Raw genomic sequence first — 26,888 nt, 5'->3', positions numbered from 1 at the left:
CACTCTCTTATTGTTTCGAATGTCAAACTCCATGTATAAAAAATGCATGAATTCGCTCGTATTTGCCTGAATTCGCCACCGACACCACCTTGTACATAAATTCGCCTTGGTCTTCTTCTTTGTTTTCTATAACAACTCTCACTTAAAACAGAGCGAAATCAAACTGTTTAATTGCTTCTCTTATTTATTTACAAAAACAAATTGGACAAACACGCATTCTTGCCCTAAGTGAATGTATAATGTGACCGTAAAAGGGGTCTAAAGAAATCGCCTTGCCTATTAATATTATGATCAAGGTGCATTTAATAAGGTGCCATCGGCAGCACAGCTGATTATAGAAATAGCACGCACAAATGTCAAACTACATATATAAAAAATTGTTAAATACGCCTTGCACACATATATATGGCGTGCACCAACATAAATTTTGACAGTTGGGGTAAAACAGCTGGGCTAATGAGTACACCTTATATGAATTCGCTTGGAACAAATATACTCGATTTGTGTTTCTTTTGTGTTGTCTTTTTTCATATTTATCTTTACACTAATTTCTTGTTCTGTTTTGTTCTTTTCCTGATTTTGAAGTTTAAAAAAGATATGCAACCAAAATTCATCGTATAAACGCAAAAGGTTTTTGGAAGCAACTTCAAAAGGGAATTAAGAAAAAACGACGTCGTAAATATTAATGATCAATCCCACGGCAGTCTGCCTTTCAATACCTGCATTGTAAAGGGGACTAAACGTGTTGATTAACATGTGCCAAGTCTAAGAACAACTATACATTCAAAAAGATCTACCTGAATATAAAAGTACGTGTTATTTACTAGTGTTCTATAAGTCGAACAATCGACTTTTTGCTGAAAATGTCGGTTAACTAAAATTGTCGATAAAAGATTGTAGAAAAACATTTTGCTGAAAAACGTCGAACAATCGATAACGTATATAGTCAATAAATATCGAAAAAATCGACCTTTATAGATTGTTGAAAAAATATTTATACACAATAACAGTAATAGTAATGACATCTTTGGAAATTTGCACGTCATTGTCGGCGTAAATAAATGTTTTCTATAGAGAACTCGTCAAAAATATTATTATAAAAACATTTTAATAAAATAATTATTTTTTACTATAAAAATTTAAAGATCAAATAAAATTAAATTAAATAAATATTTATGAAAGGTTTATAAAAAAAATTTTGTATGAAAATTTCATAAACCGTTAAAAAATTTAATAATTATGAATGAATATGGGGGTATAGATTTAAATCTAAATGTAGAAACAAAAGTGATAATTATTAAATGTAATTTTAAGCTAAACATTGAAAACTGCGTATCAATAAATGTATAAACCATGTATTATTTACACTAAGATATTTTATATTGTCGAAAATATTTGAAAAGTGGAAAATAGTCGCCTTAATTCAAAAGGTCAACTTTTCATAAAGTACTAAAAGTCGACTATTTAAAAAATAAAAAAAAAAATCCGAGTTCGATAAGTCGACTTTTTAATAATCGTAAAAAGTCGAAAAGCCGACTTTTTGTTTCAATCCAATACAACTCTTCTTGTATTAGCGATTTTATGTGTAAAATTGGCCACTCCATTACTTTGTTTTCAATGTTGGCTAAACTGTGTGTGTGTGTGGATTGTATTTGGCGAGATGTTACTTTAAATGTCAATTTCGTTGTTTTGAATTTATTTTGTTTTTATACCTTAAACGAAACACAACTTTAAAAATACACAAATTGTAATCAAAATATTGCTTTAGTACTGTTGTAATTTAAAGTTCGGAATATTTGAGAAATAACTATGAGCTCTATAGAAAAAATAATTGATGATAATGCCGAACATAAGTGTGCGCCATCAGCATATGTTGCCGCCAATCCGTTGGACAATTTCATGGATATAAGTAACTACCATCTGCACACTTCGCATAATTCCACAATATCAAATGAAAGTGATATGTCGTTGCTGTCTTTGTCGCTTGACAAGGAACTCGAAGCTAACGCTATTGATATAGATGAACTACCGGCATTCGAAATACGTCTTATATCGCCATTAGGACGAACACCATCGCCCATAGACAGTGAGGACATGGCAACACCAACCAGACCACTACCATCAGCGCAAGAACGACTGACACCAAGTCCGTGCCGAAATAATCCGGACTTTGTTGCTTTACACGATATAAATGCTCAGATAAGCCCACCAAGTGAACATGGAGACGAAGATGAATCATCTCTAAGTCGAACGAGTAGCTTAGAAACAATATTCGAAGGAGTGTTTTTAAATACACCACCTAGACAACGTCTAAATTTGCAAAATAATCGCCATAATCGAAGTCGGACAAATCTAATGGAAAAAGTAGCTCTTAATCGCTTAAATGCGGGTAAGGAAAACCTATCGCCTTTATCAAAATCTGAAACACCACCCTCACGTCGAACATCTTTAAATTTCAATTGTGAAACCGACACATCTGCGGTCAATGCTAATCATTCTTTCTCATAAAACAGTTAATTTTTGCCTTAGCTTCGTCATTTAATCATCAAAAACTAAAAATACAATAATATCTTTAATGTTTAGTTGTCCCTTCTATGGATCCCTAAAAATGTTTTATATCTTTACACTTGTCATTGGTGTATAATATGCAATAAGTTCGTTTATTTTACCTTTTATTTCTGCCATACAAATCTGGTGTGATTGGATATGATCCATACATATCCATTCTAAAATGTGAAGTAATTTTGTTTATATTGTTTCTTATGTAAAACGAATGTAAACTTTTTCTATTTTAGAAATAAATGTAATTAACAAATTTTAATGTTTTAAAAACATCCAAAATATATATACATACATAGTTTTAATAATACGGTATTGATTGGTAAGTATGATATGTTTTCTTTTCTTTAACATTTAATTTTAGGAAATTCAACTGACAATTTTCCAAATATTAAAATTCTAGATAATCGGATAAGGAAATGTAACGGCACACCTATACCACATAGAGCTATTTTGGACATTTCCGTTTTTACTTTCGAAAAACTCCAGTTTTTATTTTGATAAGTAAATTTTTTACAAAATACCGCAAGAGATTTTTAATAATTTAATAGATAAACACTTAGTAATTATTATTTATTAAAAGATTTTCAAAAGATGAGGTCTGTTTTATATGAAAGTATTTTTTTATTCTGGCTCAGCTTTTGTAATAACTCTAAGATTATCTTAAGATTATAAGTCTAATTGGGCATTTCGTTATGGATTTTATAAATTAAAAAAGGATTAAACCTTTTCGCTTCTAAAACCTAATGAAATACTTTTCTAAAGTTTCATCAAGATCCTCCAGTTAATGCATAAAATATTCAATGAATGACTGATTCTTGTAAAATTTTCAGTATATACGGAAGTCTCAAGGTCAATTTGTTTGTGATGGCTATGATATATATTCTGGGCTATTCCTGTTCTCACTTTCACCATTCACCGTATTTTTGGAAGCGTAATTACAACAATAGTATGTAATTTCCTCAGAATTTCTAATTATGAATGTTTATACAGTACGAGACACAAATGTGTAAATAAATTTGGAAATATCTATAATTTGAATTTTTATGCTCAACATTTACCAATCTGACAATATTTTTTACACAATATGAAGATCATGATTAGTGAAGTATAGCAATACAAAAAAATTCATTTCAAGTAATGGCATTTAAATACCAGGATATCAAAAAGTTAAAAACTGAATTACACAATTTTGTCGCATTTTCTTTAAAGTTAAATAAACTTGTTATTATTATTTAGAAAAAGAACAATTTTAATCAATTTCATGAATGACAGTTAGTTAAAACATGTTACTAGTTAACAATTTACAATTCTTTAAGGAATATTTAATATGAAGAAGATTATCACCGAAGTTGCAAATTCTGTTACCGAGCAGCTGAAAAATGGTATCTCCCATCGAAAAATATCCACCAAATTCAATATTTCTTTTAATCTGTTGAGAACATAGCGAATATATGTGGTTTGGCTTTTCCAGCACCAATTTGTGGACGGAATTCAATTCTATTGTTAAAAGATGGTCTCACTGTATAACGTCTAGTTGCATCAGGAGAAGAAAATAGTCCCCGTGAGGTACAACCAAAACTATCTTCATGCTACCAAATTAAGATTTCAAAACGTGCATCTCTTAGAGAAATCAAAAGATGTGGTTTTTATGCAATAAAGATTGTTAAAAAACCTCGTTTAACTGAAAGACACAAGTCTCTTCGACTAACATTTGTAAATTTTTTAAGAAATGGACCTTTGGTGATTGGGAAAAAGTTATCTGTACAGATGAATCGAAAATTAACCATTTTAGAACTGATGGACCAAAATATGACTACCAAAAACGAAATGCGCCATTAAAAGACCGTGATTTTATGACGACTATGAAATATGGTGGTGGAATATTGCCATTTTGTGGTTGTTTTTCTGCGAAAGGTGTAGGAAAACTCCATAAAATTGGTAGTAATATGAATGCAGAAATGTATATAGACATTATCAAGACAACAGATGTGGATAGTCTGAATGATTGGCGTGGACAAATTGAAAACACTGTGATACTACAAGATAACGACAACAAACATAAGTCTAAAAAGACGCTTAATTTTTTAAAAACCGCCAAAATTACATTGCTAGATTGACTCCCACAATCTTAGAATTTAAATCCGATTGAGAATTTGGTGCGAATTCTAAAACGTCGCGTTTATAATTATCAAAATGCATTTAGAAACACAACTCAGCTCTAGGAGCGCTCCCATGATATCTAGGGATCTATAATGCAAGAAGAGTGTCGCAAACTGGTGGAGAGTATGCCCTCCAGAATTCAGGCTGCCATTGACGCGAAAGCAGGTTATTCGAAGTACTAAAAAAGTTACTTTAGTAATCTGCGCCAAAAGTGTGTAAATGGGTTACAGTTATTTTTTTTAGATTACTGGAGTATAATTAAGGAAATATTTTATTTATTTAGTCCTAAAATATCCTTAATAAATATTGTTTAAAAAAACACAAAACGTTTCTTTATAAACATTGCACTTTAAAAATGGTGTCACAAAGTGTAAATATATGACCATCATTTACACATTTTTGTCTTACACTGTATGTTATTTTTTTAACCTTAATTATATAATTTTCGAAACTTTATTTAATAGAAATATAGTTGTAATTATGCTTTCAAAAATACGGTGAATAGCGAGAGTGAGAACAGGAATATAACTATCGATTTAATTTGCGATTTTAATTTTTGGAAAAAATAAAAAATTTAGGTATTTTGTATATTTAAATGTTCGTATCTGATGTCGGATTATATTGATTTAAGATTAATTTGAAATAGAATTATGTCTAATTATAATTAGAAAAAAATTAATTGTTTTCAAATAATGAATTCATGAAAATGATATTTTCAAATGTGCTTCAAGTAAAATTTTTTTTCAAATCATTAAAAAATTTACATACATATATACATATTTTTTGGTAATTATTTGAACTTTTTATTTTACATAATTTGCCAATAGTCTAATATAATAATTAGTATTCAGTGATTGTCTTTGAATTATTACAGATTAATTATATTGGTTAAAATTGAAAAATATGAATAAAAATATTTAAATGAACAGGAGTATTTCCTTATGTACCATATTAAACTTGAATTTAGATTTCTATGAATGAACTGCGAAGCAGATATGGAGGTGCAATATTGTTATATGCGTTATTGTTTCTTAAACATACATCTACAGGACTGGAGGGACTCAGTCTTGTGAACAGAGGGGCCCTAAAATGTTTAAATTAAATTTTTAAGGACCTCTTGAAAATTTCTCAAAATGTTAAAATTTTTTCCACCAATTTTTATTATTAAAACGCTGTGGAAAAATTGTGGCAAATAAAATATTATTAAAAATACTAGGACTTCCCGCCACAATAAAATTTATTTGTTTTAATTTAAAAATTTTTAAGCCTATTTTAAAAAAAAATAAAAAATTAATGCCCAAGTACAATAAATTTTCGTGATTTTTAAAAATTAAAAAGGTAATTAAACGGCGATTTTTTTCGAAATTCAAATGAAAGACTCCAGTATCGGGAGACGTAATTTTAAAAACTTGGGTTTTTCTGTCCTATTTGGTGGAATTCATGATATATCGTCACCTAAAATGCAAAATAATATCACTTTCTGAAGAAACAAAAAACGATATAAAATGAAAACTGCTTAAGAAACTACATTTTCAAATCATGAACACAATAAAACTAGAAATATATTTTATAATACATTTTATGCTATGTATCTTACGTTATTTTTAATTGTTGTTTTCTGAAACCAAAATAACGTATAAATTTGTTTGAAAAAATTAAAATATGTATGTATATTTTTTATTTTAAATTTTTTTATTAAAGACTGCAAAAAATACAAAATATTTCAATTTATTAAAAAAGAATTAGGATGCTATCAAAAATAAGGTAATTAATTAAATACTCAAAAGGTAAACGTTATTTTATTTAAGAAAATCATGCACTTGATGTGTAATATGATGTGCTTATCGTAATCAATATAAAATCAATTTAGAATTTTTTAATTATACGTTGTTTTTCATTTTAGGTATGGTATGTATTTCGTTTACCCTTGATCATATTATTTTAAAATTCTTTTATTAAAATTGAGACACAGTAAAAAGTTTTTTAGCTATTGACCAACTTATAGATAAGAAATATGTTTTTCCCTAAATGCTCAGAATTCGATGGCAGGTACAGACTTGGATTCTATGCACTTAAAATTGTTGGAATGTTTAACACGTCACCGTCGCACAATAACAACAACATATTATGGTTGTGAGAAATTAATGAAAACTAATTTAATGTGGAATTTTGAAAATGCTATAAGTATAATACAATTTTTTTAGCCGCAGATCACAAAATTTCCAAAATTAGTAACATTTTTCTAGCATAATGCATAATGTCCCTAGGAATTCATAATGACTCAAAAATTGTTCGACCAAATTTTGGTTTTTGTATCTTTAGTCTCATATGTTGTTAGAAAGATATTCACTATAGAATATTTAATAACAATTCGTCTTTTTGCAAAAACTGAAGAAAAAATCCTTTTTTTCATTTTCAAACTTCAGAGCCGATGAGGTACGGCTCTGGGCATATAATTTTTAACAGCGCATATTTCAGTTTCAACTCCCCATATAATAAAACTCAGCAAATAGTTTAAAATATAATGTTACATTTTTTACAAAATATTTATTTCAAAATAGAATATGTATTTGTCTTTTCTGTGAATGTGTATACCTAATATTTAAAATATATATATGTAAGTATTCATCTAATATGTAAATACATACTTACATACGTATGTATACCCAAATAAATATTGCAAAGCGTAAAAAAATATATGTAAAAATAATTTATGAAACTAAAACAGGTAAAATATTGTAAACAATAATAAAATGGTAAAATATCATTGTTAATGGAAATCTAAACGCAATTCTGTTTAGAGAATCCCATAAATACACAACAACATGTATAAGGGGGAAAACTCAAACCCATAGGCATTATAAAAATGTAAACGGCGTTCAGGTATATGCTGGTGTACCTAAATTACAGAAGCATATACCTGGTTTAATCAAATATTCTTGGAATGACGCGAACCAGAAAATAATTTCACTTTCAAAAGACCAGGATTAACTTCACTCCATCTGGAATTTAATGAGAAATAAATGAAAAAATAAGTAATACTTTAACGAGTTTGGTAATAATCGAAACGTACCTGAGGCAACGTTCTTTTAACCTTGCTTTAACTTTATTTTTAATTGTAGACACACCCCCGGCACTGTGCTTACCACGTCCGGTGATAATAAACACATGTTTGTAGTTTCGCGATGCTACACGCAGTCCAGTAATGTGTCGATCTAAAAATAAATCTAAACATCCCAAGGCTTCTATCAAATGTAAATAGTGGAGATCCAATAGGTCTGGATTGTTTTGGGTGTATTTATGAGCGTCCATGATGCAATTGGCCGCACGGTGATTGTACATGTCGATTTTCTTTTTGTGTAAATTAGCAATTTGGGAATAATAAATGGCAGCGCCACTGTTACCACTCTGTATGGCTTCCTTAGCCTTTTGGTAGCATTCAGCTTTCAATTGACAGTGATGTGCAGCCAGATTTCGACTTTCTTCGAATTCACGTAAAGCCAAACGTTTGGCTTCATCCCGCGGTAAAGATGATTTTCGATCACTGTCGTCCCAGTTATTAGATACTCTCTCTTGACGTTGATCCATTTGGTTTTGAACTTGTAGGTTGACCTAATATAAAACACATTTATTGGGATACATGCATAAATTTATAATGAATACATACCAGCTCTTGTTCTCTACGAGCACAATCCATTAGAAGTTCTTGTGTGGTACAGGCATCGTCTGTTTGCATGGTGCTTTGTAGGACGGTTACAGTTGCATTGTAATCATTACCATTCGTTGCCAGTATATCAAGTAGAGTTTCGCGAGGAATGTCAGGAAATGATTCACATAATTTCATTTGTGTCAGATGCGCCGCCAAATCATTTGGTAAATGCATTTTCTCCATGTCAATATCTTGCTGTTCTTCTTGATCTTGATTGTATATTTTCCATGCGTACTCCATGTCCAATATTTCACGTAGATTACTAGGAGACTGCTTAAACTCTGAATATTTCGGATTCTTTAAGAGTCGAGCAAAATCTTCATCTTCTCGTACCAACTTTTGGCGTTCCTCCTCCATGTGATTATACGCTGATTCCACCCATAACATATACAATTGTTTTGCCAAGGAACGAGGCATAAAAACCTTTAAATTTGCCGGTAAAGTAGTAGAGACTTGTTCTTCGAGGGAAGATTCATTTCTGAAAGTCTCAGCTAGTTGCTCAATTAGTTGTTCCCCTAACGACATTTCCAACATATCCTCATTAAAGTCATCACTTTCATTGTCGTCCTCTTCTTCATCATCATCATCATTTTCGACATTATCATCACCATCTTTATCCTTCATACATGCGTTTTCTTTGATTTCATAACCTTCCGTTGTAACATTTGAGGAGCCAGTTATGTCGTTTGCTCCACTACGATTGTTTCGTATCTTTAGTAGATGTCGCGAATATTGATCATCTCCCAAAACGAAGCAATTTTCAATATTTTCTTTTACCTCTAAGAGTGCTGGATTTGTACGCTGATTAGAACGAGAGAACCGCGACCTTTGACGTTGGGGCTTAGCGTCTGCTAGATTTAACAGGGTCTTTGTGTTTTCATCAGACGTTGCGTTATTATCAATGTTATCTCTAGTAATGTTTGTAGGCATACTTTCTCTATTGGCATTATTGCACAAACATTCGAAGAACTCGTCATCTTCAGTTTGATAGTTGATATTGTCATCACCTCGAATTCTTTCCAATTCATCTTCTTTAAGTAAAATATCTACTGCCCAATCTACATCGCCATTACATTTAACAAATAAATCCCATAACCCAGACACTTTTTTGTTTGGATAAATTTGACGCAGTGAAATAAAGACAGTATTTTCATTCGGACAATTAATGCTGTGTCGTTCAAAAACACTTAAGCCTTTCGAACTATCATTATCACTTTGTGGTAAGGTTTCTAATTCATTTGTCGCAACCCCAGAATCCTCCCTAAGCAAATCCAATAAAGATTTTTCACTACACGTACTTTTGGCAGAGTCATTTAATTGCGAAAACTGCTGCGGTTGTTGTTGCGGTGGTTTAATGCCCCAAAAGTCAGCAGATTCTGATTCAAACGGCTTCCAAACATACGTTGTTTTTTGTTCCAAAAGACTGTAAACATCACGTGTTGTTGATAGCAATGGAGAATGTTGTTGTTCAAATGATTTGGACGGTGACCTCTTGGATTTAAATTTTGTACGTTGTTCTTTAGGTTCATTTGTTGCGATGGCATTCCACACTTGTGACTGCTCATTTCCTAAAGACTCTTCTTTGGTAACTTTATCATTAGTAGCTTCCACCATTTGACCATTTATAGGAGCTGTTTTGAGGGGCGGTAGTGAACGCATCTGAGGTAGAGTCTTGGTATATTTTGTATTTTTCAACATCTGCAAAATATGTTAAAATTAAAACTCTATTAAATCATTACTTATAATTTTATAAAATATAAAATAAAGGCTAAATTAAAATCTCTGCTTCATCGACGAATTGTGAACATTTATGTTTTTTGTAAATACCTTTAGGGTTTTTTCTGAAACTTAATAATTATAGAGATACACATGAGTAGGTAGATGCAAAACTCGCTCGTTACAAAAATTAAAAAAAATGGAGATAACCATTGATTCTGGCAGTCCTTTTGGAGCTTTATAGTAAGCAATATAGAAATTGTATTGTTCTATATTTTTTTGTTCTTTTCTATATTTTTACATTACTTAAAATAGCAGTTAGCAGCAAAACTTGTTGGTTCCATTCATCAGTCAGTTTCAAAACTCTCTCATTACATATTCCGTAGCAAAACTCGCTGGTTCAATGTTTTAATCATTATATTTGAAGTATGCTAATTTCTTAATTGTCAAGATTTTAATTACAGATCTTTTCCTACTGGGCGAGGTTCCTATCATACATGGGAATACTGCATTAATTTCTTACTGCAGTAAGCGTTTCAGTAATCAGTAAATGCTTACTGGTAATGAAATATAATTTTCATTACCAGTAAATTTTTACTGATTACTGAAAAAAAATCAGTATTCAGTAAATTTTACTCATTACTGAAAAAAAAATCGGTATTCTACTGATTCCTATATATGATTGGAAAACTGCAGTATCTTCTGTCACCAGGTTAGCTTTGTTTTCAATTCAGAACTTCAAAGAAAATGATAATAGACAAATCCCAGAAAGAACTGTTAACTCTGCGTGGGGGGACTAATTATAGAACCAACTTTGCACTAAACCATTCTGAAAGCAAGTAAAGACAATTAATTAAATTGGCCCAGAACTACTTTCCATCAGTGTGGACATTAAAAAATGAAAAGAAAAAAAAATTTTGAAACCCTTTTATCAAACCACTTGGTACAAATAGGAGAAGTCATTGTTGAATGACCTGCAATTTTATGGTATGATATGGATAATAATGATATGGAGGAAATTAATCTATCTATATATATAAAATACAAAAACTGTTTCTACCTATGCCCGTTATAGACTCTAAGACCATCCAACCGATTAGCTCCAAACTGGTATCATTGGAAAGGACATTTTCTGAATATGGTTTTAGACACCTATACTAATACTACATTAGGTCCATTCGGTGCTTTCGTAAAGAAGATATTCAAATTTTCTCATACAAAAATTTTTCATCTATATATATAAAAATGGATGTATGTTCCAAATGAACTCAAAAACGGCTGGACCTATTTTAATGAAAATTTCATGGAATCTTCAGAATAGCCTAGCGGGTAACACTCTAAAGTCAGATTTTTGATTTTCGGTCTGTGGGCGGAGGGCTGTGGCAAAATAAAATATTAACATTATACCGCTAATGTCATCTATATATATAAAAAACCGCTGGACCGATTTTAATGAAATTTTCAGGTCAGTTTAAAAATTCATAGCTATATTTCTTTTCTAAAACTTTTAAAAATGTACTTTAACTACTGTTTTACTACTGTTACCATAACTTTAATAACACTCTGCTACAAAATGACACTTTTTGTCAGAACTTGAAAAGCGACTTAATGGGGGTTGCAGGCCTAGGTGAGGACATACTAAAACCGTTTTCAAAGATTTTGAAACACCCTCAAAATTTTGAGATATTTTGGAAAAACTGTTTTAGGGTAGGTTGTAGTACTTTTAGTACCTCTAACTCACACATTTTTAGACCGATTTCAAAATTATAAACAATTATGGATAGACAAAGAATTAAGCTTTCATAAAATGTATGCACAAAATGTATATCAAAAAAAATTGCGTAAGTTTTTATAAAAAGTTTCGCTTTATTTTTTATTTTCTTCGTAATTTTCATATTCAACAATAGTTAATTTAATTTTTTTTTATGAAATCCTATTCTTTTATGCACAGTGTTTTAAAGACAACTTTATAAGGGAAAAAATGAGATATTACTTGTTAAAATCGGTTTATATTTGCAAATATTTTTTTCCTACAGTTTTTTGTTTATTTTTATTTATATGCGCTGGGGGAGAAAATACTAAAAATGGTGTTAATTAAAAGTTGAATAACTTTTAGAATTTTCACCCGATTTGAATAATTAAAACCATGTTTTGTTAAGAACTAAATTTTCTATATATGTGGGTATCATAGTTGGGGGTAGTGCACTAAATGTTGATTGAAATCAGCATTGCACTATCACTCACTAAAATTGCAAAAAATTTAGTTTGCACTATTTTTTATCAGCTTTAGTGATAATGCTTATTTCTTAACTAGCACTAAAAAAAATAGTGATAGTGATAATTTTTTAACTATCACTAAACGAAGATTTAGTGCAAAACTCTGCACTACAATTAATTAGTGCAAAATTTTAACCTGCAACCAAAAAAAGGCTGCATTAAACATACTATCACTAAATTTTCAAAAATGAGTAGTCATAAAATTGATGAATCCAAATTCGAAAAATAAAAATTTTAATTATTTATTGTTATTTATAATGAAATATTAGTCTTAAGTTTTAAATTAGTGTACAGGAATAAACTTAAAACATTTTGAACTTAAAAATTTAGTGCACAATTTGAAGTTGCAATCAAATTAGTGCATACAAAAAAGTTGCAATAAACTGATGATTGCATTTTTATACCCTCCACCACCATAAGTGGTGAATGAGGGTATATATAAGTTTGTCATTCCGTGTGTAACATTGAGAAATATTCATCTGAGACCCAACAAAGTATATATATTATTGATCCTTATGAAATTCTAAGTCGATTGAGCCATGTCCGCCTGTCTGTCCGTCTGTGTAAAACACGCTCACGTCCAAAATACGCAAACAAACTTAGTAGAGTGGCAAGAAAAATGTTTATTATTGTCCTAAGCAGTTTGGTATTGAAAATCAGCGAAATCGGTACAGTGGAACCAAAGTTATGAATTAAAATGTGGGACAACCTCAAAAAAAAATTGATAATTTTCACATATTTTTGGACATTTTTTGTAAATATATTGCAGCTAATATCATAAAATTTAGCACTCGTTACTTTTGTGATAAAAGAAGTAACTCTGGTGAAAATTATAAGAATCGGTCAATGATTTCTCCTAGCCCCCATACAAATTTCTTCCCGAAATATGGTCCTATGGTCTATAAATGCCTACAGAATAGCACTATCCATAGAAAATTCAGCAAGAATAAGTTTCGTGGTAAAAAAAATTATATTACAAAATTTTTCGTGGATCGGCCCATATTCGACCATAGCCCCCATATAAAGTACACTTCCGAAAATCTCTTAAATAAGCATAAATGTCGCTATCAACTTGAAATTCGACATAAATAATCCCCATATATACCGAAATCGTTGTACCTAATTCTATGAAGATCGGCCGATAATTGGTTATAGCTCCTATATAAGGTCCACTTCCGAAAAACACAATAACCTACATAAATATCTAAAAAATATCAATATCAAAACAAAATTTCACACAGATCCGTAATTTATATTTTGAAATCATACTACAAGATTTTGTGAATATCGGTCCATATTTGACCATAGCTCCCATATAAGGTCCACTTCAAAAAATCAATTAAGTACTCATAAATCTCTCATAAATACCTTTACCATGCTAAAATTCGACAAAAATAATACTCATATATATAGATATCATTGTACCAAATTTTATGCAGATTGGCTAATAATTGGTCATAGCTCCCCTATAAGGCCCATTTCCGAAAAAAGATATTAACCTTAAAAAATATTAAAAACTATCGATATCAAAATGAAATTATGCACAGATCAGTAATTTGTATCCAGTAATCATACTTCTGGATTTTGTGAATATCGGTCCATAATTCGGCATAGCTCCCATATAAGGTCCACTCTTGAAGTTCTACAAAAATAGCCCTTACATACTTAGGACCATAATAGGTCATAGCATCCATATATTAAACCAAAATAGTACACAGATCAGTAATTTGTATTCAAAAATCATAGTACTGAATTTTGTGAATATTGGTCCTAATTGGCCACAGCTCTCATACAAATATATAAAAATCACGTAAAAATATTTTATGACAATCGAGTCATAATAAGTCATAGCTCCCACATAAGTCCCACAACCAAATATTTTTAAATTTGACCAAATATATTTGCATACCCTTTTTTATACTCTGTTTCTTCACTTGAGTTTAACAGCGAAAAATGTTGATCCAAACGTATTAACTAATTATTATATATATATATGGGTCATTTCACGTCAAGTGAACCAACTTTTGAAATCGATGTCTTCCGATCGCGATGAAATTTGCACCAATGTTAGTTCTATTGGATAGTAATTCGGACACCATTTTTCAACAAGATCGGTCAAGAACTCTCTGAGTTATAGGAGGTCAAAATTTGACATTTTGGCCAAACAGGTGTTTTTTTTATCCATATAACTTATTACCTATTGTTCTTAGCAAAATGTGTCCCAAATAGTTTAGATAGCTATTTATGCAATCTTTCGAAAAAAAAAAAATTAAAAAAATTTAATAAAATATTTTTTATTTTTTTTTTAAATCAAAAATATTTTTGACTTTTTTTTCATTTTTTTTTTTATTTTTTTTTAAGAAAGCTTAGGTCTTTTCCTAAGCGACCTATATGGTCGCGTAGTGGGATGCGAGTGGGATATCTATCAAAAAAAATATTTTGTAACTCAAGATTTAAAATTTTTGAATTTTTTTGCAAAATCAAAAACTTTGTTGACTTTTTTTAAAAAAATGGACCCATTTTTTAATTTTTTTTTTTGCTCAGAAGAAAGCTTATGTGTTTTCCTTTAACACCCTTTTTTTCGCTTAGTGGGATGCGAGTGGGATATCTATAAAAAAATGTTTTGTAACTCAAGACATACAATTTTTTACTTTTTTTTGAAAAATCAAAAACCTTTTTGACTTTTTTTTCCAAAATGGACTCTTTTTTTATTAATTTTTTTTTCTCAAAAGAAAGCTTAGGTCTTTTCCTTTAAAACCTTTTTGGTCGCTTAGTGGGATGCGAGTGGGATATCTATCGAAATAAATGTTTTGTAACTCAAGACAAATGTTTTTAAATTGATTTTTTTCATATTTGTGTGTAAGTGTTTCTAAAACCTTAAAAATAAAAACCACAACAACTGACCGATAATAGCCACTGGAGGGGTGCTATCTAAACTATTTGGGACACATTTTGCTAAGAACAATAGGTAATAAGTTATATGGATAAAAAAAACACCTGTTTGGCCAAAATGTCAAATATATATATATATAACTCAGAGAGTTCTTGACCGATCTTGTTGAAAAATGGTGTCCGAATTACTATCCAATAGAACTAACATTGGTGCAAATTTCATCGCGATCGGAAGACATCGATTTCAAAAGTTGGTTCACTTGACGTGAAATGCCCCATATAAATTGTTAAATTTCATACGTTCTAATTGGAATTTAAATTATAAATTGCTGAATTAAATACAGTTTTTTGTACATTTGTAATAAAATATCTTCTGCGTAAACTAGTCTTTCTAACAATTGTTATATTATTTCAGTTGTTATACCATCATATTAAGGTGGAGGGTATTTAAGATTCGGCACGGCCGAATGTAGTACTCTTACTTGTTTTAAATCAACTAATTTAATTTTGAGTGCAAAATTTTTTAACTCACTATCACTAATGCTTAGCGAGGCTGCTAATTTTCAACTCAGCACTAAATATGAACAAACTGATTGCACTAATTTTACACTATCACTAAGTATTAGTGCAAACTGCAAAATTAGTGCACTACTACCCCCATCTATGGTGGGTATAAATCAAAATAAGCAATGAAAAGCGACTAAAATCAAAAAAGTTGTTAAATTTTGTTTTAGATATTCTTAACAAAAACAATACTTATAACTTAAAAATGTATCAAAAAATGCACGTCATTTTAAAGCGTAATCAGGACAAAAACTTACTAAGCTACAGGTCGATAAGTCGACGAACATCACTGAAAACGGTTTTTTCAGAATAACTTCTGAATTTGAGGGTGTTTCTGAAATTTTTAGAGACAATTTGTAGTGTACTCAGCAAGACCTATAACCCACGCTAGGCCGTTTTCCAAGTTTTTTTTCCATCGTAGCACCGTGTAATTTAAAATAAATATAAAAATATAGAAAAGTAGAATGATACAATTTCCTGGTGGGCTATAGTGTGATGTATAACTTGTTCGATGGATTGAAGCAAAACTCGTTTGTTTCGAAAATTTGTTGCAAAACACGTTCCAAACTTTTATTTATTACTAGCTAAACCCGGTCCGCGTTGCTGGCCTTTAGAAAACATCTGTTTCAGTGTCGGAAAAAGTCGGTAATCCAACCTTCAATGTTAATACATGTGGTGGCATTTCGGCTGGCTCCAATGAATTCAAAAATTAAGTAGGACAATTGACGACTTGTTCTTCGTTGATTACTGTGTCAATCGATTTGTATTTTATAGTTTATCACAGACCGAAAACTAAAAATCTGACTATACACTTACCCAAAAATTTTATCAAAATCGGTCCAGCCATTCTAGACTCCATACGGAACATACATACACACATCCATTTTTATGAAATATATGGCATTAGCGGTATAATGTATTAAAATAGGTCCAGCCGTTTTTGAGTTCATTTGGAACATACATCCATTTTTATATATATAGATGAAAAATGTTTGTATGAGAAAATTCGAATATCTTCTTTACGAAAGCACTGAATGGACCTAATGTAGTATTAGTATAGGTGTCTAAAACCATATTCAGAAAATTTCCTTTCCAATGATACCAGTTTGGAGCTAATCGGTTGGATGGTCTTAGAGTCTATAACGGGGCATAGGTAGAAACATTTTTTGTATTTTATATATATAGATATAAATATAGATATATAGATAGATAGATGAAGACATCGATTTCAAAAGTTGGTTCACTTGACATGAAATCCCACATATATAGATTTTAAGTAACTCTGTTATTTATTTATATGTTATTCTCAGGTATTATTGTTTTACTATGTAATATTGGTTTTTTTACCATTATTATGGCTTTATATAACTGAATTGTGATAAATGAAATGAAATATAACTCTCCGCATAGTTTTTTAGGTTTGATGGAGAAATCGCAGGTTTTTTTATTCTCTTCTAAAGATCTATTGTAAAGTTAACTCATTATTACACCTCTGTAAAAGCGGTTTATATGTTCTTCTTTTAATAAATATCAAATTATAATAACTATATTTATTTTAAATAATAAAATATTATTAACTTGTTTCTAATATCTAAAAATGTTTTCTGATTGTAAAATTAGGATTTCTATCATTGTAAATTTTGTAAGAAGTTAAGGCACGAACATCTTATCAACTTAGTAAAGTGACTATCCCAGAATTTCAATAAAATCCAATTTTATGCCTTTTATTTTAACAAATGGATATCTAAGAGTATCATCCTAATATGGATCACAAAAAGAAGATAAAATAATGCGACGCAGAGAGTATAAATTGATTGGAATGCGAGATTATCGTAATGAATCTCAAAAATGGGTAATGCTTTGTAAAAATGAATTTAAAGTTAATGTAGGAAATTATATGCTATACAAATAAACAATATTGTAATAACTTATGACATGTACTAAGTTTCATACCAAAGCTGTAAAAGAATTCATTCTCTAATTCTATTTTAGATATTGAACTATATTTTAAGGCATTCTGTAAGATATAATTCGTATAATCAATTCTTAAAGCTTTTGATGTTGTTGAATCAATTCCTAGGTGAATTAATTCCTATGGAATGATAAATTCCTTCTGAATGAATTCTTATCAATGTTAAATTCACTATGAATGATAAATTTTTTTTTTCAAATTCAATCTATTACATATTGAATTAAATAATTTTTTAACCATTCTATTTATAACAGATTGAATGAACATTTTGATTTTTAATTCAAACATATTTTGTTAAGTTTTTGTTAGTTCAGTTAAAAGGCTAATCAATATTTATTTAATTGGTCCAGTTTATAAACAACTATTTTAAGAAGAACATAAAACTAAAAAATAATTATATACATATGTATGTATGTTAAGGGGGTTTTGGATTAAACAAAAACTAAAGTAAATGAATTAATGCCTTATATTTTTTATCATTTTCACTTTCCCTGTTAACAATTGAGTCGTCGGAGGAAAAATCACATTCGCTCATTTTTTTTAATTTTTTTATTTAAATAGAAATTATTGAATCATATTTTTTATTTAATTTTTTTCTTGGCAGTTTTGTTATTATAATGAAATAAATAGAATTGCACCGTACCAACTTAAATTAGTAAAAGTTTACAAATGATAAGATAATATGATATTATGACAAATAAATATGTTAATATATGGGGCATTTCATGTCAAGTGAACCAACTTTTGAAATCGATGTCTTCCGATCGGGATGAAATTTGCACCAAGGTTAGCTCTATTGGATAGTAACTCAGACACAATTTTTCAACAACATCGGTCGAGAACTCTCTGAGTTATAGGGGGTAAAATTTTGACAATTTGGTCAAACAGGGGTTTTTTCTTATCCATGTAACTTATTACCTATTGTTCTTAGCAAAATGTGTCCCAAATAGTTTAGATAGCTATTTATGTAATCTTTCGAAAAAAAAAATTAAAAAAATTTAATAAAATATTTTTAATATTTTTTTTCCGAAATCAAAAACTTTTTTGACTTTTTTTTAAAACACGTCCTTTTTTTTTTTTTTTTTCTTAAAATAAAGTTTAGATATTTTCCTTGAACACCTACTTGGTCGCTTAGTGGGATGCGAGTGGGATATCTATCAAAATAAATATTTTGTAACTCAAAACATAAAATTTTTGACTTTTTTTGCAAAATCAAAAACTTTGTTGACTTTTTTTTTTCAAAATGGACCCTTTTTTAATTTTTTTTTTTAGGTCAAACAAAAGCTTAGATATTATCCTTGAAGACCCTTTTGGTCGCTTAGTGGGATGCGAGTGGGATATCTATCAAAATAAATATTTTTTAACTCAAGACTTACAATTTTTGACTTTTTTTTTTGCAAATACGATTTTTTTTCCAAATGGGCCCTTTTTTTAAAATTTTTTTTATAGTCAAAAGAAAGCTTAGGTCCATTCCTTTAAGATATTTTTAGTCCCTTAGTGGGATGCGAGCGGGATATCTATCAAAATAAATATTTTGTAACGCAAGACATACAATTTTTTAATTTTTTTTTGCAAAATCAAAATTTTTTTCCAATATGGGCCCTTTTTTAATTTTTTTTTTTGCTCAAAAGAAAGCCTAGGTCCATTCCTTTAAGATATTTTTAGTCCCTTAGTGGGACGCGAGTGGGATATCTATCAAAATAAATGTTTTAACACAAAAATTGTATGTCTTGAGTTACAAAACATTTATTTTGATATATATCCCACTCGCATCCCACTAAGCGATCAAAACCATCTTAAAGGAATAGGCCTAAGCTTTCTTTATAGCAAAAAAAAAAATTACAAAAAGGGCCCATTTTAAAAAAAAGTCAAAAAAGTTTTTGATTTTGCCAAAAAATCAAAAATTGTATATCTTGAGTTACAAAATATTTATTTTGATAGATATCCCACTCGTATCCCACTAAGGGACATAAAATATCTTAAAGGAATGGACCTAAGCTTTCTTTTGACTAAAAAAAAATATTTAAAAAAGGGCCCATTTTGAAAAAAAAATCGAATTTGCAAAAAAAGTCAATAATTGAATGTCTTGAGTTACAACATTTTTATTTTAATAGATATCCTACTCACATCTTCCTAAGTGACAAAATAGGTCTTAAAGGAAAAGACCTAAGCTTTCTTTTGAGCAAAAAAAAATTTTTAAAAATAAGTCCCATATTGGAAAAAAAATTTCGATTTTGCAAAAAAAAATTAAAAAATTGTTACAAAATATTTATTTTGATAGATATCCCACTCGCATCCCACTAAGGGACTAAAAATATCTTAAAGGAATGGACCTAGGCTTTCTTTTGAGCAAAAAAAAAATTAAAAAAGGGCCCATATTGGAAAAAAATTTTGATTTTGCAAAAAAAAATTAAAAAATTGTATGTCTTGCGTTACAAAATATTTATTTTGATAGATATCCCGCTCGCATCCCACTAAGGGACTAAAAATATCTTAAAGGAATGGACCTAAGCTTTCTTTTGACTATAAAAAAAATTTTAAAAAAAGGGCCCATTTGGAAAAAAAATCGTATTTGCAAAAAAAAAAGTCAAAAATTGTAAGTCTTGAGTTAAAAAATATTTATTTTGATAGATATCCCACTCGCATCCCACTAAGCGACCAAAAGGGTCTTCAAGGATAATATCTAAGCTTTTGTTTGACCTAAAAAAAAAAATTAAAAAAGGGTCCATTTTGAAAAAAAAAAGTCAACAAAGTTTTTGATTTTGCAAAAAAAGTCAAAAATTTTATGTTTTGAGTTACAAAATATTTATTTTGATAGATATCCCACTCGCATCCCACTAAGCGACCAAGTAGGTGTTCAAGGAAAATATCTAAACTTTATTTTAAGAAAAAAAAAAAAAAAAAAAAAAGGACGTGTTTTAAAAAAAAGTCAAAAAAGTTTTTGATTTCGGAAAAAAAATATTAAAAATATTTTATTAAATTTTTTTAATTTTTTTTTTCGAAAGATTACATAAATAGCTATCTAAACTATTTGGGACACATTTTGCTAAGAACAATAGGTAATAAGTTACATGGATAAGAAAAAACCCCTGTTTGACCAAATTGTCAAAATTTTACCCCCTATAACTCAGAGAGTTCTCGACCGATGTTGTTGAAAAATTGTGTCTGAGTTACTATCCAATAGAGCTAACCTTGGTGCAAATTTCATCCCGATCGGAAGACATCGATTTCAAAAGTTGGTTCACTTGACATGAAATGCCCCATATACACATCTGCTCAAAATAATAGATACACCTAATTGGAAAAAATTTAAATGGCGGTAACATTGAAAATTTCCTCGCAAGCGTTAAGAATACATCATATTATTAAAATTTCTATCTGGCAATGTCATGTCAGTCAAAAATCTGGCAACTATTTGCTTTCATGTTGATTTTTAAAAACGAATTTATTTGAATTACAAAAAATTATTTGCTCATAAAAATAGATACACATCAGTAATTTGTAATTTGTTTATATACAATTTTTTTTTTGTGCAATTTTTTGCTCCTATTTACGTGAAACAGTAAGTATAATTTAAATTTTACAACAATTTTATAAAAAATAGGACTCTTTTGAAGAAAATGGGACGAAATCATCATTGTTCCGAAGATGAGAAAAAAATTGTTCAAACGATGAGAAATCAAGGAAAATCATTACGGGAAATAGCAAAGAGCATAGGAAGATCTTTACATTTTGTCCAAAATGCTTTATCTAAAAAACAAAAAAGAGAAACTCGCGGTAGACCAAAGAAAACCAGTCCAGAAACAGATAGGCGGATCGTCCTTATGGTTAAAAAAGACTCTTTCATATCATCGAAAGATATTTCTGCGGAGCTATGTAACGAAATCAGTCCACAAACAGTTCGTCGTCGTCTTTTACAAGCTAAATTGCCGGGAAGAATTGCCAGAAAAGTGCCACTAATGCGCCAAAAAAATATCAAGACAAGATTAGAATTTGCTAAAGAGCACTTACAATGGTCCGGGTGTGAAGGCGAAAAAAAATGGAGAAATATTTTATGGAGCGACGAAACAAAAATAAATTTGTTTGGAAACGACTGCCAAAGAAATGTACGCCGACCAAAAGGAAAAGAATTCCACGTTAAATTTACAAAAAAGACGGTAAAACATGGCGGGGGAAACATAATGGTTTGGGGTTGCTTTTCATGGAATGGTGTTGGTCCGATATTCCGAATAGAAGATACCATGAATGCTAGTGGGTATAGAGACATATTGGAAAACGTAATGCTTCCATATGCATCGGAAAATATGCCATTAATATGGACATTCCAGCAGGACAACGACCCAAAACATAGTTCAAGATTAGTTAAAAACTGGTTCTTGGAGAATAACGTACCTGTTTTAAGCTGGCCCAGCCAATCCCCTGATTTAAACCCAATAGAAAACTTGTGGAGTGAATTAAAGATAAGGCTTTCGAAGGAAGTTTTCAAAAATAAAGACGATTTATGGGAGAAAACGCAAAAAATATGGTACGAGATTCCATTGGAGAAGTGTCAGAACTTGATATCCAGTATGCCCAGAAGAGTGGAGAAAGTTTTACAAAACAAAGGTGGATATACTGGATACTAGCTTTACTTTAATAATAAACTAATTTTTTTAAGATAAAATTTATTAGCTTTTGTTTAATAAGAATTTTTAAAAATGTATCTATTATAATATAATAGATACAAATATAAATATAATTTACTTTATAATATTTGTTATTAATTATGAAATATTTTGTTTTTGTTTTTTACTCTCCTTTTAACTATAAATAAAAATCGACTGAATTTTTTTTATAATTTTACAATATACCATTATTTTTTTTCGTTTTTAAAAAATAAATTTTGGTGTATCTATTATTTTGAGCAGATGTGTATATCCTAACAAATGGGTCTAAATTTTTATTATGAATATTTTATGATTTTGTCTCTAATTAGAAAAATTTAAATATTCAATTTAGAAAAGTGTATATACATATATTTCGTGTTTGCCGAATGTATATTGATTTTAATATTAAACTATTACAAATTGAATTAAAACTTTTTACAACCATTCAATTTGTAATAGAAGGAATTAAAAAAAATAGAATGATCATTCAAGTGAATTCATTCCTTATAAAAATGAATTCTGTTTTGAATTAATTCTATTCAATGTACAGCCTTATGAATGAAGCTAAGGAATTATTTACCGTGAATGGTTTTAACGAATGGAAAATTCTAATAATTAAAGCCGAATTATATAATTTGAATGATACATTCAAAAAGTTCAAGCTGAATTAAAAATAGTGAATTAATTCTCAATTGAATTCATTCTTTCACAGCTTTGTTTCATACAAATGTCCTTAGAACGAACTAAAATTTTACTTAAATTTATCAAAGGTTTATAAATCAAATTTTGTATGGAAATTTTGTTTTATAAACCTTTAATAAATTTAAAAATTGTTTATGCATATGGGGGTTAATTTTTTCTACGTAAATTTTGTAGATTAACAAAGGATTTTTTATGGCTGGTTCAAATTTAATTCTGTTGGACTTAGATTTAGTATATTTTTTGTTTCTCTTATAATGAAACATTTTTGCATTGGAATTATTGAGGATGAAATTTCGTAAGAGATTTAGAATTTAGTAAGAGAATTTTATTTATTTCGGGTTTCTTATTTCAAAACGACTCACCAACGTGCGAATTTCTTTACAAATGAGCTATTTGATAGGGAGAAAATACATAAAAATTGGTTTGGAGACTCAAAAATAACAAAAAAAAGATTAAAAAATCGAAAAAAAATATATCGCCATCGATTTAAGCGTACAATTTTACATTGGATAGGATATATTTAAAAAATTTGAAATCGGCGAAAAAATGTTCGACAAAAACTGTCCAAAACGTCAAGAAAAATATTTTTTGGAAAAACTGCTATAGGGAGAATCCATCTTCGTCATCTTCGATTTTAATGAAATTTACCACACATATTACGGATCCAAAAGGTTCATCATCTCAATGACATTTCCATCGGAAACCCTTTCCATTTAAAAAATATCGCAATTTGAAAATTGAAAATTTTTTTAAAATTGTCTAAAATTATATACACATAATTGCCCACAATATTGAAAATACTCAAAGTCCAACATAATTTTTGATTCCATTTTAAAGCCATAGATATTGTCCTTAAAATAGTTTGAATAAAATTGTTTACTTCCAAAAGGTTAAAGGTCAATTTTCAGAGTATATATTTCAATTGAAAAAAATGTCAAAGATCGCGGTGTTAAAAGTTCAAAAAGAACTCTTTACTATATTCGTGCAAAATAATTTCGATGGAGATTCGATCAGTTGAGGAGTTAGAAAGAAAAACGTTATTATAAGTACGTTTTTTCATATAAATTCATATACAAATTTAAGCAAATAGAAAACAGAACACAATTGAATCAATTTCAATTTATGTATATGGTAAAACACAGGTGCTTAAATTTTTATATGAATTTATATGAAAAAACGTACTTTTAATAACGTTTTTCTTTATAACTCCTGAACTAATCGAGTCTCCATGGACATTTTTTTACACGAATATTCATTTTAAGGGCGATATCTTTGGCTTTAAAATTGAGTCAAACATTTTGCTGGTAATGTGTATATAATTTTAGACAATTTAAAAAAATTTTCCAATTTTCAAATCGCGATATTTTTACATCCATTGAAAAAGTCACTGATATGAGAAACATATTGGATATATTATGTATGTGGTAAATTTCATTAAAATCTGAGATGATAAATCCGACTGCTGTCCGCTTTCACATGGATCATCCCTATATAAAAAATTAAATCAGCAGATTTTTTTTATTACCTACTAAAAACCTTAAAAATAAAAGTTGAGAAAACGTCAAAAAATTTAAATTTCCGCGCCTCGAAAATGATTTTTGTTAAATGTCGTAGTGGAACTTTTTTCCTCACGCCCAAAGCTATCGAAAAATCGATGGCACAATATCAATTGCTAAACATAGGTATAAAATTAAATAAAAAGATTAATAAATACTGTTTCACATTACCCTTGTTAATGAATCAACACTGCCTTTCTCATATTTTTCCATCATTTGTTGTATACGGTTTTGCGGCACACCGTGTTTATTTTTTTGGGCCAGTGTTCTTGTGGAATTGCGCCAAGGTGTTTTCGGTTCCATTAGCTCAATTAAATAATTATTTTGTACAGCAAGTTTAACGTAAGGTAACATCTCCCACAGTTGTAAGTTCGTATTATCCACAATAATAGGACTTAATCCAGATTTAGTTTTGTCTCTTACTCGCTGATGGTTAAATTCATGTGCTTCAGATATAAAAGCGGAATTGTATTTGTAAACACCTTTAGCATTGTAGAAGTAATCGTCTGAACTGCATACAAAATCACCTATATTATAGCCGTTATTCTGTAGATCTACACAATTATCGACAAGAGATCGTGCCAAATAAGATTTACCAACACCTGGTGGGCCACGCATTAGTACCATGACACGATAACCCTTCTTAATCAAATACGCAACACGATCTTCGTCCTTGTTGAGATTGCCTTTTCCAACTTCTTTTTTATTTACTTTCATGTGCTGCAGATCACAAGACACATTACTGAATTCGATATTCATCAACAGGTCAATACATGAATTCACTAAACAATGATACCAGAAAGAAAAAGTATAGAGCTATAGTTCATTCCGTTGTTTGGTATTTTAAATATAATGCTTCTTACTTACAGTTCCAATTTTTTATTTTGCATACCTCTCGCAATCGCCAATGTGGAGTTGAAGGAAACATATCTTTCAGCTGTCGCAATGTACGACCTTGTTCCGGATTCTCCTCATATTTTGCATACATTTTAATTGGTTTCCTGATAAAAAAGTAAATAAAAATATCTCTTCTTCTACGTCTTACTTTTTGGCGCCCCTTTATGGAAAATGTTTCCCTTTGTACTTTTTGTTGTTCTTGATAAATTTATTTCAAATATTATTTAGACTTTACTTGATAATTTTTACATATACTTAATCATCTTTGGTAGATCCTTAAGTTACGCTTTTAATATTAATGGGGAACTGATTACAAAACAAAAATTAAAGATTATTATTTATACAATAGTAGTTGTTTTCGTTCTACGTATAACAAATGCAGTTACCAGATCTCATCAGCTGTGTACCAGACTTCATAACATTAAATGTTGCCATATTTATTTGTGATGCACACATTTAAATAAATTAACTCTTTCACTAAATAAAAACTTAAAAACATGAAAATTAAAATCCATTTTAAATGTATTTTAGAATTTATTTGTACACGAAAAATTTATCCCATAGAAATGTATAGATACAATTATTTATATGAAAATAAAACACTTACTTCATTCTCCTTTTTGTCAAACAAAAACAAAGCAAATCATATATCTGATACAATAAAAAAATACATTAGCGGTATTCACAATGTAAAATACTTTGCCTGGTAATGTAGTAAAAGAGCACAATAGCAACAAATAAAAAACAAAATTCATTTAACTTGGGGGTTACACGATCAAGTTTTGCCTTTCAAGTTTTAATACACTCACACTTTTAAGAATTGAAACGAACTTGCATTCAATTTCACATTCAAGTTGGTGTTCAATTTTTCATTCAAGAAAACAGCTGATTACATTTTTATGTCCAATTTGTACTAAAATTGTTTTCAAGTTGCGTGCTGCCTACGTCACCGCTTTCAATTTTTATAAATTTTGACAGACAGTATATGTAAAAGACTATCAAGAAAAACTTGATCGTGTGGCTGCAGTGTAAAATAGATATGTTTGTCAATAAATAGCTCTTCTGCATTTTTACTAGTCCAAGTACTCTACATTATCTAACAACATCTCTATCGGGTATGTTATAGTTAGTTTTTAGATGCTCCAATCGAAATATGAAATCATCAATACTCATTGTTATCGAAGACTATTCGAATCTGCCTAAAATCGAAAGACAAATTTCCAATAAAAGCTTTC

General features: G+C 29.5%; 2 protein-coding genes across 3 annotated transcripts; one reads left to right on the top strand and one right to left on the bottom strand.

The window, feature by feature from the left end:
• Positions 1-1,639: 1,639 nt before the first annotated feature.
• LOC135954392 (uncharacterized) lies at positions 1,640-2,845 on the top strand. Its single transcript, XM_065504542.1, has one exon. The coding sequence runs from the start codon at positions 1,810-1,812 to the stop codon at positions 2,506-2,508; it is 699 nt and encodes a 232-aa protein (XP_065360614.1). The 5' UTR covers positions 1,640-1,809; the 3' UTR covers positions 2,509-2,845.
• A 4,387-nt stretch (positions 2,846-7,232) lies between these two features.
• Positions 7,233-26,032, bottom strand: LOC135953373 (NEDD4-binding protein 2). Of its 2 annotated transcripts, XM_065503254.1 has the most exons (6): positions 25,909-26,032; positions 25,624-25,851; positions 24,928-25,538; positions 8,390-10,129; positions 7,796-8,334; positions 7,233-7,724 (listed from the first exon to the last, which is right to left on the bottom strand). In XM_065503254.1, the coding sequence occupies exons 2-6, from the start codon at positions 25,742-25,744 to the stop codon at positions 7,652-7,654; spliced, it is 3,084 nt and encodes a 1,027-aa protein (XP_065359326.1). In that variant the 5' UTR covers positions 25,745-25,851; positions 25,909-26,032; the 3' UTR covers positions 7,233-7,651. The 2 variants fall into 2 exon arrangements, with proteins under 2 accessions (XP_065359326.1, XP_065359324.1); XM_065503252.1 differs by having other exon boundaries at positions 25,624-26,022.
• Positions 26,033-26,888: the final 856 nt, after the last annotated feature.

The sequence above is a fragment of the Calliphora vicina genome, chromosome 3 (assembly GCF_958450345.1).
Source record: "Calliphora vicina chromosome 3, idCalVici1.1, whole genome shotgun sequence".
Lineage (NCBI taxonomy): Eukaryota > Metazoa > Arthropoda > Insecta > Diptera > Calliphoridae > Calliphora > Calliphora vicina.
Note: the sequence above shows the minus strand (reverse complement) of the source record. Positions and strands in the feature narration are given on the sequence as shown.

Excerpts from the sequence above, each read along its gene's own strand:
- LOC135954392 (XM_065504542.1), top strand. The coding sequence starts at position 1,810 with ATGAGCTCTATAGAAAAAATAATTGATGATAATGCCGAACATAAGTGT.
- LOC135953373 (XM_065503254.1), bottom strand. The coding sequence starts at position 25,744 with ATGTATGCAAAATATGAGGAGAATCCGGAACAAGGTCGTACATTGCGA. Across the intron at positions 8,335-8,389 it reads CTCGTAGAGAACAAGAGCTG|GTCAACCTACAAGTTCAAAA; the intron begins GTATGTATTCAT and ends GTTTTATATTAG. Across the intron at positions 7,725-7,795 it reads TTAAAAGAACGTTGCCTCAG|ATGGAGTGAAGTTAATCCTG; the intron begins GTACGTTTCGAT and ends ATTAAATTCCAG.